The sequence below is a fragment of the Saccopteryx bilineata genome, chromosome 5 (genome assembly GCF_036850765.1).
Source record: "Saccopteryx bilineata isolate mSacBil1 chromosome 5, mSacBil1_pri_phased_curated, whole genome shotgun sequence".
In the NCBI taxonomy this organism is placed as follows: Eukaryota; Metazoa; Chordata; class Mammalia; order Chiroptera; family Emballonuridae; genus Saccopteryx; species Saccopteryx bilineata.
In genome coordinates, this window is record NC_089494.1 from 237,518,681 (window position 1) to 237,533,193 (window position 14,513).

A 14,513-nucleotide genomic window follows, 5' to 3' on the forward strand; every position below is an offset into this window, starting at 1 on the left:
AAGCCCACCTTGTGCTCATTCCTTACCCCCATCCTAGTGTACCCTTACCCTGTTTCACTTGTTATATTATATTGTTCATAGTATTTATGGTGTAATATTTATAGTTTACTTTGCTGTGTATTGATTACATGCTTTATTGCTGTTAGATTGTAACCTTCATGGGGGGCACTTCTTACCAGGGGTTATTTTAAGTACCTGGAACAGTGTCAAGTGCAGGGGTCCCCAAACTTTTTACACAGGGGGCCAGTTCACTGTCCCTCAGACCGTTGGAGGGCCGGACTATAAAAAAAACTATGAACAAATCCCTATGCATACTGCACATATCTTATTTTAAAGTAAAAAAAAAAACAAAACAGGAACAAATACAATATTTAAAATAAAGAACAAGTAAATTTAAATCAACAAACTGATCAGTATTTCAATGGGAACTATGGACCTGCTTTTGGCTAGTGAGATGGTCAATGTGCTCCTCTCACTACCAATGAAAGAGATGCCCCTTTCGGAAGTGCGGCAGGGGCCGGATAAATGGCCTCGGGGCCGCATGTGGCCCGCGGGCCGTAGTTTGGGGACCCCTGGTCAAGTGATTGGTACCCAGATTGCCAGGATGTTCAAGTTACAGAGACTGAAGACAGTAATAGCAGTGGGATTAGAAAGGAGATGTTTTGGGAGGTTTTGACATAATCTCAAAGCTTGAACATGAGGAAGAAATTTTCAAGTGGCAATATTACAGGGGGATAGAGAAGTTAATATTGAAAGCAAGTATATTGCGGCTATGGGAGTAAATGGGATTTCTCCAAGAGGGAAGTAGGTTGATAACGACATAACTGTTGGAGGTTGGTTGTTACCAAGGAGTGATTTTCATTTGATAACTTGGGTGTGATAAATGAAAGTTTTCGTCAGGGAAGATTCCCATGTCTTCTGTGTCTACTATGAATAAACATTATTTTTCCAACTTTGAGGTGGAGGAGTACCTATTTTATGAGAGAACATACACAGAAATAAGTTAATCTGGTTGGCACACAACTTGGGAGGATGGGGGAAGCACTGTTGGCATAGCACCAAATTAACACCAGACTCATTCACATTCCACAGTTAAGTTTATTTGCAATAAATTACATTGAAAATTAAACACGGTATACTGACCTTTTCCAGAAGCTCTTTAAACAATAGTTATATTTCCATATACAGTACATAGATCAAAGTCTTATTAGTGAAATAGTTATATTGAATACACAAACTTAAGTTAGATTTTTAAGATGAATTTTCCCCTAAAAATCTCAGAAAAATTTACTTGAAATATTCTATCAAAAGCTATCAACTGACCCTGGCCAGTTTTTGCTCAGTGATAGAGTGTCAGCCCTGTGTGTGGATGTGTCCCGGGTTCGATTCCCGGCCAGGGCACACAGGAGAAGCGGCCATCTGCTTCTCCAATCCTCCTGTTCTCCCTCCTCTCCCCCCCCCCCCCACAGCCATGGCTCCATGGAGCCTCGCCTCAGGCACTAAAAATAGCTCAGTTGTGAGCATGGCCTCAGATGGACAGAGTACCAGCTCTAGACAGGTTACTGGGTAGGTCCCAGTTGGGGTACATGCGGGAGTCAGTCTGTCTCCTCACTTGGAAAAGAAGAAGAAAAAAATTATCAGTTGTTTCTGATGAACCCTTTTATGATTTTTAAATGAGTTTAAAATAAATCTGAATATAATGGATCATTAGCCAGATTAAGTGTTTACCCAGGATTCTTGAATGGTTGAAATTCCCAAGTGGCATAACGGGAGGACAGTAAGCATTGGGTTTGGAACTTTAATAGTTGGGAGAGTTCATGGCTAGGCAACAAGTTTGAAAAAGATTAAGTTTTTAAGCTGTAAATGTAAAGACATTTAAAAAATGATGGTTATTGGACTTGTAAATCATAAACACAAAATACAAAGTAGAGACCAAGAATAGCAAAACCTAAACTTAGTTTCAAGTCTTATTCTTATGGCTAAATATGCATTTCTTTTTGACAGAGAGGGACAGATAGGAAAGGAGAGGGATGAGAAGCATCAATTCTTCATTGCAGCATCTCAGTTCATTGACTGCTTTCTCATATGTGCCTTGACTTGGGGGGAGAGGCTACAGCAGAAGGAGTGACCCCTTGCTTAAGCCAGTGACCCCACACTCAAGCTGGTGAGTCCATGCTCACACCAGCAACCTCAAGGTTTTGAACCTGGGTCCTCTGCGTCCTAGTCCAATGCTCTATCCACTGTGCCACTGCCTGGTCAGGTTTTTTTTTTCTTTTCTGAAAAATTTTATTTATTGCTTTTAGAGTGAGGAGAGAGAAAAAGCCAGGGAAAGGAATGGGAAGCATTTGCTTCTCATATGTGCCTTGACTGGGAAGCCCAGGGTTTCAATCTGGCAACCTCAGCATTCCAGGTCGATGCCTTATCCGCTGCACCACCATAGGTCAGGCACATTTCTTTTCAAAACCTTGGATGTTACAAGTTTAAAAGTTGATAATGAATTTCTTAACTATGTAATACTTCCTATAAGAATATTAACTGGAACTCTGGGGTGAGAATGAGTTCCATGTGGCACAGAGGAAAAAAACCCAAGCCAAGTGGTTCGTTTAAATGCCTTTTTACACATAGTTAATAAAGTAAAAAGCAATTGACTAATAATTGAATAGCCTCAGGACCACTTAGTTCTCTAAAATAAAGTATAAAAATTACTGCATAACCTGAAAACAGCCAAAGCTGGAGGAGTGGGTGCACTGAGGGCAAGGAAAGCAGACTGGAAAAAAGCAACAACCAAAATTTATTATTTGAATTTGGCCAGCCAAAAAGAAAATTGACTGCTCACTCCTTTTGCATTTACTTGAACTGATCAGTTGTATTATCAACTTTACAGTGTCCATGAAGCTTATTACACATTATCAGAACAGTGGTAGTCAACCTGGTCCCTACCACCCACTAGTGGACGTTCCAGCTTTCGTGGTGGGTGGTAGTGGAGCAACCAAAGTATAAATAAAAAGATAGATTTAACTATAGTAAGTTGTTTTATAAAGATTTATTCTGCCGCGACGCCCGGAGGGGCAGAGCATCGCCCCCTGGTGGGCAGAGCATCGCCCCTGGTGGGCGTGCCAGGTGGATCCCAGTCGGGCGCATGCGGGAGTCTGTCTGACTGTCTCTCCCCGTTTCCAGCTTCAGAAAAATACAAAAAAAAAAAAAAGATTTATTCTGCTAAACTTAGCGAAAATCCGACATAAAGTACTTGGTAAGTAATTATTATTATATGCTTTAACTTGCTGTAACTCTGCTTTATAAATTTTATAAAGTTACTTCCCTACTTTATAAATCACCATTACTGTGGAACCGGTGGGCGGTTAGAAAATTTTACTACTAACAGAGATACAAAAGTGGGCGATAGGTATAAAAAGGTTGACTACCCCTGAGTTAGGATCTCATTATGAAATTTGTCTTCTGATAGAGGTAGACCTGGAAAATAATCACAATTGCCTTAATTGAAGTTAGTTTCCTACCAAGGCTTTTTGAACTGACGAGCTTTCCTTTGACTTTTAAGAAAGTTTAAATTCCTAGAGAGCGTGGCTAGTGACTAGCTGCTGGGTATTTAAATGTGGACCAACCTACAGAAAGAAAATGGGTATGAATGGGTTTACATGCAAGATTTGTTCCTCCAACCATTAGAATACAGTGCACAAATCTTTTTTTTTTTTTTTTTTTTACAGAGGCAGAGATAGACAGGGACAGACAGGAACGGAGAGAGATGAGAAGCATCAATCATCAGTTTCTCGTTGCGCGTTGCGACTTCTTAGTTGTTCATTGATTGCTTTCTCACATGTGCCTTGACTGCGGGCCTTCAGCAGACTGAGTAACCCCCTGCTGGAGCCAGCGACCTTGGGTCCAAGCTGGTGAGCTCTTTGCTCAAGCCAGATGAGCCCGCGCTCAAGCTGGCGACCTCGGGGTCTCGAACCTGGGTCCTTCCGCATCCCAGTCCGACGCTCTATCCACTGCGCCACCACCTGGTCAGGCCAGTGCACAAATATTAAGCACAGAGTTCAAGAAAGTTAAGATGTAATCCCAGCTGCAATGTGAAGAAATCGTTTTAACTCATTCAGACTCATTCTGAATTGCATGCAGAGTCCCAGATATAGGTTCAGATCCCTTGAGAGGTCCGTATATGCACGTGGTGTTGAACAGCAAAGCTCCTCAGGAGAGAGCAAGTCTCAGAATAATGTAGTCTTCTGTATCATGACTTGCTCATAGATAAAATTATATATTTTTAAGAATGTTTAGCTTCCCTAAGTATGCTAGGTATGGTTTTGTCATCTCACAAAAATCAAGTGAGGAAGAATGATATCAATTTGTCTAAAGAGGAAATTGCTGTACTGTGAGGCTGAGTGATTCTCTGTCTTCAGGCTTTTGGGTCTAGCTGTCCTTAATTTTAGTACTCTGATCTTTCCACTAGATGAATTAATAGAGGTTAACATGTTATATATATTTCTTGACAAAGACAGATAGAGATAGGGACAGACAGACAGGAAGAGAAAGAGATGAGAAGCATCAGTTCTTCATTGTGGTGCCTTAGTTGTTCACTGATTGCTTTCTCATATGTGCCTTGATCGGAGGGCTACAGCAGAGCGAGTGACCCCTTGCTCAAGCCAGTTGACCTTAGGCTCAAGTCAGTAACCTTTGGAGTCAAGCCAGCAACCACGGGTCATGTCTATAATCCCGCACTCAAGTCAGTTGAGCCCACACTCAAGCTGGCAGCCTTGAGGTTTCGAACCTGGGTCCTCCGTGTCCTAGTCTGATGCTTTATCCATTGCGCCACCACCTGGTCAGGCTACATATTATATTTTTAAAAATATGATAAAAGACCTCACAAAATTTAGATGTTTTATAAATATTTGGTAATTTTTATTTCTATTGAGAAAGACTAAGGGATGGATGTGCTTAAATGTCTATGCTGTAACTAGCTATACACTAGCATTACCTATTGTGTTTTTTCTTTCCATTTGCAAACCACCCTGACATAAAGGGGGAAAGCACCTTGTTAGAAGTGATAGAATATATCACTGACTATCCAGTGTTGAGTTCTAAATCTCTGCTGTGGAGTCTAACAAAACATATTGCACTTTTTCAAGATAATTTTTTTGATAATAGGCTGTTGGTATTTATGAAAGAGAAGAATGATGGAAAATAGTAATCAAACTTCATGAAGCAGCCTGACCAGGCGGTGGCGCAGTGGATAGAGCGTTGGACTGGGATGCGGAAGGACCCAGGTTCAAGACCCCAAGGTCACCAGCTTGAGCGCAGGCTCATCTGGTTTGAGCAAAAAGCTCACCAGTTTGGACCCAAGGTTGCTGGCTTGAGCAAGGGGTTACTTGGTCTGCTGTAGGCCCGCGGTCAAGGCACATATGAGAAAGCAATCAATGAACAACTAAGGTGTTGCAATGCGCAACGAAAAACTGATGATTGATGCTTCTTATCTCTCTCCGTTCCTGTCTGTCTGTCTGTGTCTATCCTTCTCTCTGACTCTGTCTCTGTAAAAAAATAATAAATTAAAAAAAACACAAAACTTCATGAAGCAGTGTATAAGATAATTCTCATAGCTTATTGTCTAGACCAGTGATTTTCAACTAGTGTGCCACAAGAATTGTTTTTAAGATTTTTTAATTTATTGATTTTCAGAGAGAGGAGAGAGGTAAGTGGGGTGGGGGAGCATCAACTTGTAGTGGTTGTTTGTTTGTGCCTTGACCAGTGAAACCCAGGGTTTCAAACCAGTGACTTCAGCATTCCAGGCTGACACTTTATCCACTGTGCTGCAAGAATTTCTAAAACATGCAACACCTGACTAGCCTGGGTCACTGACCTCTTTTCCCTTAGATTGTCAACTAAAAAAGTAACAATAGCCATCCCATGTGAATGAATCAAAATGATACTGATTTTTTTGGGTCAGATCAGCTAAAATATTTCTTTGGTGTGCTGCAGTGTTTTAGTTATTAGTTTATGTGTGCCATGAGATAAAAAGGTGGAAAATTGCTCATCCAGGCAAAGCCTTTATCTTCAGATCCAAGAACTGTGTTCACTGACATTGCACCTAAAAAAATTTCATTTGAAACACAGTAGAGACATCGATTGTCATCACCTTAGCTACCACTAATATCTCAAATTTTCTTTTTACAATATAGGTATATCTTCTATAAGTTACCAGTATATGGAACTGGAGTGAATTTTTAAACTACCATGCAGATTGAACTAGGATCACTTTAACTAAGAACTCTCTTATGGCCTTTTTGTAATGGTATGTCTTGTAAGTTTTCTTTCCAAAATTTTCTTCTCTTCCGCTTATGAAAAATGGTGACCGATAAAAGGAGAACCAGACTGGAGAAGAAGCAACAACCAAAGAATATCAGTGGTTTCTTCTGCACAAGAAATAAGCAGACAGTGCACTCCGTGTTTGTTTGAGTCTGACTGCATCTAGGACTGCTGTTACCAGAAGGGAGGCCACTGGTGCTGATCAGTCTGTTGTAAAACTGAATTGAGGATTTAGCTTTGAAGTCAGATGTGAAGAATCCATATCTTGGTTTAGATTTTTCTTCAGTCAGTTTGAATGCATAATAGCCTCTGATTTTGACATTATCAACCAGGTATGCTGAAAAATACCAGAACATTATTAACCACAAGTGGACTAAAGTACCTTTGAATAAGAATTTAGTTTTCATTGAAACAAGGTAAACTCATGCCCATAAAAAAACGATGATTTGCCCTGGTCAGTTGGCTCAGCAGTAGAGCATCGGTCCGGTGTGTGGAAGTTGTGGGTTCGATTCCTGCCCAGGGTACACAGGAGATGCCCACCTGCTTCTCCACCCTTCCCCCTCTCCTCTCTCTCTTTCCCTCTCTCTTCCCCTCCCACAGCCAAGGCTCCATTGGAGCAAAAAGTTGGCCCAGGTGCTGAGGATGGCTTTATGGCCTCCATCTCAGGCGCTAGAATGGCTCCGGTTGCAGTGGAGCAATGGCCCAGATGGGCAGAGCATCACCCCCTAGTGGGCACACCAGGTGGATCCCAGTTGGGCACATGTGGGAGTCTGTCTGCCTGTCTGCCCCCCTCCCCGCTTCCACTTTGGAAAAATATAAAAGAAAAAGATGATTTGATTTTCATTAAAGGGCTTTCTGACATTCTATTATAATTGATATAAAGAAAGTGAAAATATAGATAATAAATTTAAAATTTTGAAGTAAAACTTTGATCCATAAATGATACAAACACATCTGGGGGGAAGAGCAAATTTAAGAGTTGAAGCCACTTTTTTTCATAGGGTTACTGGCAGAAAGATCTTGCCTATTTGGCCTGATTCCAAACCACAAATGTGTCATTGGTGTTGCCCTATAACTACGCTTGGTTTTACCTAATCTCTCTCTCCTTTGTCATTCTTCCTGTGTAGTAATGACCTCCTCCTTCACTGAAAAACTGAAACACTCTGGGAACCTCTTCAATCTCCCACAGTCACATCTACTCACCTACTGGTATCTGTACTCGTTCTGCCTCCTCCCAGCCTTCTCTTGCCTATTCAAGACATTGCTTCATCTGTCCTCTGTCTTCTTTCATGTATTAATTTCCCCTCACTACTGGATCATGTCTGTATAAACATGCTGTTATATTTTACGGCAGTGGCTCCTCTTGTCATTTTTACTGATTTCTCATCTCTAATCTCTGAATACTGATGTGTCTCAGGGCTCAGCCCCCTTCTCTCTCCTTGCTCCCTTAGTGATTTCATTGAGTCCTATTTTTTATTTATTTATTGGTTTTAGAGAGAGGAAGGGAGAGAGAGTCAGAAACATTGATCTGTTCCTCTATGTGTCCTGACCAGGGATTGAACCTGCAGTCTTGACAGATCTGGAATGATGCTCTAACCAAGTGGGCTATCCAACCTGGACTCATTAAGTTCTATTTTAAAAATACCATTCATTTGCTTTGACTCTCAGTTCTGTAAGCCCTAGACCTGTCCTCTGAACCTGACACTTGTGTCTGTTCCCTACTTGACATCTCTAATTAAATGTCTAATAGACATCTAAAATAACCTGTGCAACACCAAAAACTTATCTCCAAAAACCTGTGCCTACCAGTCTCCAACCTGGTAAATAGCTACGTTATTCTTTTAGTTACTCAAACCAAAACCTTGGAGTCATTTTGCACTCTCTTCTCTCATACCCCACATCTAATCCTGTGACTTGGCTTCAGAGTATATCCGGAATCTAGCTACTTCTTATCTCCACTCTTTCTTTTTGGGGGGAGGTGGAGGTCCTGCACAATGTTCATTTGTCTCAGGGACTTGACAGTACTAACATCCTCATGCGAGCCCCCCAAAAATAATGCACATTTTTCCTTTAAAACAAAAAATTAAAATACTCAGCATCATAAGTTATCCTACTCTTATTTTGAATCTCGCAACTTTATGCTTTCAAATGCAGCAACAGTCCCAGAATTGCTTGAGGCGAGGGGGTGAGGGTCTGCTTCCACAGTGTGCACCCCCTTAGGTCTACAATTGAGAATGGGGGTGGAGGTGCATCTCTTCATGGGCCAAGACGTAAGCCTTGGGGCTGGGTACCTGTTTCTCCTGTACCTGCGCCTCAGAACTGGTTCGCGGTTTCTCTACACTGATGAAAGCCCCCACCCCACCCTGACCAGGGAACAAGGATCTGTACTGGACCATTTGCAAATGTTCACTTGTGTTCTCTGTTTCCTGCCTCCCACTCATGGCCTAGCCACCCCGCCACCCCCCACCACACTGCACCCTCTGTTGGTGGGCCTCCAGTAAGCAGTGTGGGTACTTGGTGTCAGTCCCTTCTCCCTTCATACAGGAGGGCCATATTAACACCTCAGCATCAGCAGATTTCCAGGGCTGTTTCCTGCAGTCATGGGCGAAGCCATCTGAAGTTTTGGAGTCCATGACTGCCCTAAGACAGATTGCTAGACACTCATAGATAAGAAAACAAGATGGGATAGGGAACCACAAGGGTGGCCACAGGTACAGTCCTGCATGGCAGCCTGGTTGTGCCATGTCACAACTCATGTATAATACACAGTTAGAGAAACAGTGACTGCAGCTTGTACACCAACCACACATCTGCAGCAGGCAGCCTGGAAGCCAAGACAGGTGACAGCAGTGCAGCCAGCACGCAGTGACTGCTCCTACTCAGCTCTGACCCACAGCTCCTATCTGCCTCAGCCCGGTAACCACTCACCCAGCTTTGTGACCTGCTAGTCCTGTCTCAGGAGCCCAGACTTGTTTGGAGCACATGTACACTTGTCATAGTAAGAGTGGGCATCCATCGTGCTCATTCTGAGCTGCCCTCAATCCAGCGCTGACTGGTCCCTGACATTAGCTGGGGCAAATGTGTCCCAAGCAGACTCACTAACTCACCATCTCCACTCTTGATAACCTGAACCGGTCCACCATTATCCCTTACCTAGATGAGAATAACTCCTGTTTCTTTTCTTGCTTTTTAACAGTTGACAAGAAAATTTTTAGATGTCCTAAATTAAATTACAGCAGGCTGGAGGATGGGAAGAAACAGAAAGGAGTTAATCAGTTAGCATAGCTGAAACCAATGAAGATTGCTCGCATTCCTATATGTATGTTGAAATTTTGAGTCAAATTCCAGAAGGCTATTTCAGCTCTTATCTGGAAAAGGACGGCCCCCACCAGACTCCACCGCATCCTGCTTATGCCTGAACTTCCCAGTCTGTTGCCAACAACCAATCCAGAGTAACAAAAATTCTTACAGACTATGTACTATCCCAGAACGCTCTCCGCTGCCCGCACGTCATCTATAGCCAACGTAAATTCTTTCAAAACAAGTTATAACTTTCTTCCAAACCCATTGTATAAAAATCTCCATCAGCTCCAGGGCAGTGGGCATGTTTGACTTTTCCATCTAGCCCTGCTGCTGCCAGTTCAGGTTGCACGCTCTGGACCTGGTCCTCTTCCTGGTTAGCATATAGCTAGCTCCGTAGACCCTTTCCGAGAAGCTTTCGCCCTTGAAGGTTTTTGTTGAACAGAGTACAGTATATTCACAAAAGAGCACCCAACGTGATTATTTTAAGTTAGAGCACGTCACCTTTCTGTTTTAAACCTTCCAGAACATTTCTGTCACTCAAGTAAGAGCCACAGTTCTTGCAATGGCCTACCAAGCCCTGTCTGACCTGCCTCTTCCTTTACCACCCTGGCCTGCTCTTCTGTTCCTTTCCCCCTGCTCATTCTTCTCTGTCTGAAAAAATCCCAGAAATGTCAGGATTTTTGCATTTGCTCTTTGCTCATCTTGAACCTTCTTGCTGCCTCACTTCTCCAGATCTGTGAAGACTTCCCTAAGCACTCTATTTAAAACTATAACCATTGTCCTATCCCCCAACCCTTGGCATCCTTGTCCCTGCCCTGTTTTCACTGCATAGACCTCTCCACCTCTGACACACTAATTTCTTACCCGCTGTTGACTCTTCTCACAAAAATATAAGCTCTATGATGACAGTAATCCTTATTTTGTCCAATGGTGATATAGTGCCCAGGACAGTTTTTGCCCATATTAGATGTTTAATAAATACCTGCAAGTGAGTAAATTTCTGGGAACTTGTTGCTGCTTCAACAAATTAATCATGAACATTTTGTTTTTGTTTTTTTGTTTGTTTGTTTTAGTGAGAGGGAGAGATGGAGAGAGAGGGAGGGACAGACAGGAAGGGAGAGAGATGAGAAGCATCAACTCGTTGCAGCACTTTAATTGTTCATTGATCGCTTTCTCATGTGTGCCTTGATTAGGGGGCTGCAGCTGAGCCAGTGACCCCTTGCTCAAGCCAGCAACCTTGGGCTCAAACCAGTGATGTCTGAGCTCAAACTGGTGACAATGGGGTCATATCTATGATCTCACACTCAAGCCAGTGAACCTATGCTGAAGCTGGTGAGCCCATGCTCAAGCCAGCAACATCGGGGTTTTGACCCTGCGTCCTCAGAGTACCAGGTCGACGCTCTATCCACTGCACCACCAGCTGGTCAGGTGACATTTAAAAATATGGTTAAGGCTCTGGCCGGTTGGCTCAGTAGTGGAGCGTCGGCCTGGCGTGCAGAGGTCCCAGGTTCGATTCCCGGCCAGGGCACACAGGAGAAGCACCCATCTGCTTCTCCACCCCTCCCCCTCCTTCCTCTCTGTCTCTCTCTTCCCCTTCCGCAGCGAAGCTCCATTGGAGCAAAGATGGCCTGGGTGCTGGGGATGGCTCCTTGGCCTCTGCCCCAGGCACTGGAGTGGCTCTGGTCGTGACGGACGGAGCGACGCCCGAAGGGGCAGAGCATCGCCCTCTGGTGGGCGTGCTGGGTGGATCCCGGTCGGGCGCATGCGGGAGTCTGACTGTCTATCCCCCTTTCCAGCTTCAGAAAAATACAAAAAAATAAAAAAATAAAAAAAATAAAAATATGGTTAAAAAATAATAGCCAGTGCTGGGAAGTGTATGTGAGATAAGTATTCTCAAAAATTACTGTTTATAACATCTGGACAATAATTCCATATTGGGTAATCCATCATAATGAGAGAATCAGAAATAAACACAAAGATTTATATACAAACATACCTATTTTTTAGTAGTTAAAAAAACCTAAATCAAACAGAGGAATGGTTAAGTACATGGAGTTATGTCCATATGATAAAAAATATATTAATAAGGTGATCAATCGTACTCCTTTAGGGAGGACAGTTTTTTTGTAAGTTCCATCCTCCCTCGAAAAGTGTCCTCCTACATGTCCTCCTTTTTGATATTGGAACACTAATCTGTAAATGTCCGCATTTAATCGATGCAGAGTCGATCCATTGCGTGTGATATGACATATTTGTATCTAAATGAGTACTTTTTTCTTACAATTATTAAAAATTAATAGGCATGTAAGCATAATTACAATATAAAATATTACAAATGTTATTATGCATTTATATTATAGTGTATTATTGTTGCAATGAATAAAATGTTTCTTTTATTTACGATATTGTTTTCTTCAATTTATTTTTGTCCTTTTCATCGTAAAAAAGTTGGTCACCTTAATATTAAGTAACTATTAAAATAATGTTAACAAGGAACTTTTAATGTAGAACACATTTGTAATGTGATATTAAGAAAAAGTTGGGCCCTGGCCAGATGACTCAGTTGGTTAGAGCACAGAGGCTGTGGGTTCAATCCCCAGTCAGGGCACATACAGGAACAGATCGATGTTCCTGTCTCTCTCTCTCTCTCTTTATTCCTCTCTCATTAAAATTAATAAAGTAGTCTCTTGGTTCCTGGGATGATTAGCATGAGAGAGCAGAGGGAGCAGAGCAGAGAGCAGAAAGAGGCCATGCGGCCAGAAGACGGAGCCAAGATGGCGGAGTGCTGAGTGAGATGCCAGTTTGTGCAGAGTTTGTATCTGGGATAAGGAAGATGAGGAACTGAGGAGAATGAGGCTGGTGAGCTAGAAACCTTTGATTCTAGGAAACTCGGATAAGTCAGTGGCTTTGTGAGCACTGAATGTGAGTGGGTTTTGGAGCCCAGTGTGTGTTTTTTACTTGCCTGCCGGGTGCAAGCTAGAATTAAAGACTATGGCCCACCAAAAAAAAGAAAAAAGAAAAAAATTGGATACAAGACTGATAGCATGAGTTCAATTGTGTTAAAAATGTCTGGGGAGAGGCCCTGGCCGGTTGGCTCAGTGGTAGAGCGTCGGCCTGGCGTGCAGGAGTCCCGGGTTCGATTCCCGGCCAGGGCACACAGGAGAAGCGCCCATCTGCTTCTCCACCCCCCCCCCCTCCTTCCTCTCTCTCTCTTTCCCTCCCGCAGCGGAGGCTCCATTGGAGCAAAAGATGGCCCGGGCGCTGGGGATGGCTCCTTGGCCTCTGCCCCAGGCGCTAGACTGGCTCTGGTCGCAACAGAGCGACCCCTCAGAGGGGCAGAGCATCGCCCCCTGGTGGGTAGAGCGTCGCCCCTGGTGGGCGTGCTGGGTGGATCCCGGTCGGGCGCATGCGGGAGTCTGTCTGACTGTCTCTCCCTGTTTCTAGCTTCAGAAAAATACAAAAAAAAAAAAAAAAAAAATGTCTGGGGAGAATGGGATTTCAGTTGATTATTTTCTTTAAAAAATACTTTTTTATACACTGCTCAAATAAATTAGGGGATATTTCAAAATGAATATGAAGCTATAAAATATCTCCTAATTTTTGTGAGGAGTATACTTGCCAAATTTTCCACAATGAGCTGACACTGTGTTACTAAGGAGCCTACTCCCCTCCTTCTTTCATTCACATTAGCTGGGAATGTCATACTTCACTGTGTCTGAAATGGGCCCAGAACTCACCTTTCATGGCCTCTTGAATGTATTTTCCTAAGTAGTACTCTCGGAGTTGGTCATTTTCCACAGACGGGTCGTCGATGCCATTGGCCGTGATGTAAATATCCAGGTCTCCATAGTTTCTCTTGATCCAGCTGAGCACCTTCCGCTCTCCCCAGGGCAGGACGGCCAGGCGTGTGGGGGAGCTCAGGCAGGTGATGTCTTGCAGAAACTGGACATCTCTGTCCGCGATGTAGTGGCTGCCGTTCTGGCGCGCGTGCATCACGAACCTGGTGGTGAAGTGGTTCAGGGCATAGAAGTCAGCAGCACCCTTGACCAGCCTACTCTCTTCCTTGGTGAACTGAGGCAACGTGGATCGCGACAGCTCTTGCCTATTTTTGAAGGCGATGTACTCCCTCATGGCCAGTGGGTAGTCTCCGGTCTTGAAGAGAGGTTCTGCGAACCAGGCGATTTCGAACTGGAGGAAGCGCTCAGCTGCCTGCCTGTGCGAATCGGCAAAGGGGTTGGCAGGTTCCGCCCAGTCAGAGTGCAGAGACAGCGACACCGCCCCGCGCTGCGTGGGCCTGTACTGCCGGTCGTAGAGGTGCCAGGCTAGGGCGTGGGCGATCAGCAGGTTGTGGGCTGCCCTGTAGGTGTCGTTACTACTGTGGCTGTAGATGTTACTCAGCCGGTTGGGCTCGTTGATGGTGATCCAGAGCTTTACCAGGTCCCCCAGCTCCTGGAAGCATAGCTCAGCGTAATCCTGGAAGGCCTTGGCCATCGATGGGTTCAGCCACCCTCCACTCTGCAGCAGCGGCTTGGGGAGGCCTAGGTGGGCGTGTGTCGGGTAGTACAACGTGACCATTGGGGAGATGTTGAGCTTCAAGCTCTCACTGACCACACACCTGTAGTACCGCAGAGCTTGTCCGTTTACCCTGGACAGGTTGCCAGTGGGAAGGATGGAGGGCCAGTCCAGAGCAAACCGGTAGTGGGTAACTTTCATCCTTGCCAACATTTGAAGCTGTCTTTTGATGCTGACAAAATCTGTGCATTGACCTGGCCGTGTTTTCAGCTTCACTCCTTTCACTTGGTGCAGCAGTCTGTTGCCTGTCACATTCCACACATACAGGTGAGGATCGGTGAACTGTGGGGAGGAAGCCACCAGTTCCGGCTGTGAAAAACAAGCAC

General features: G+C 44.0%; 1 protein-coding gene across 1 annotated transcript in view; it reads right to left on the reverse strand.

Annotated features, from left to right (window-relative positions):
* Window positions 1–5,650: 5,650 nt before the first annotated feature.
* Window positions 5,651–14,513, reverse strand: part of KLB (klotho beta) — a 38,944-nt gene continuing 30,081 nt past the window's right edge. Inside the window, exons 4-5 of the mRNA XM_066233470.1 lie at window positions 13,353–14,496; window positions 5,651–6,649 (exon numbers count right to left, since the gene is read on the reverse strand). Of these exons, the coding sequence (XP_066089567.1) occupies window positions 6,264–6,649; window positions 13,353–14,496 (1,530 nt within the window). The 3' untranslated portion in view covers window positions 5,651–6,263. The remainder of the gene's footprint in view (window positions 6,650–13,352; window positions 14,497–14,513) is intronic.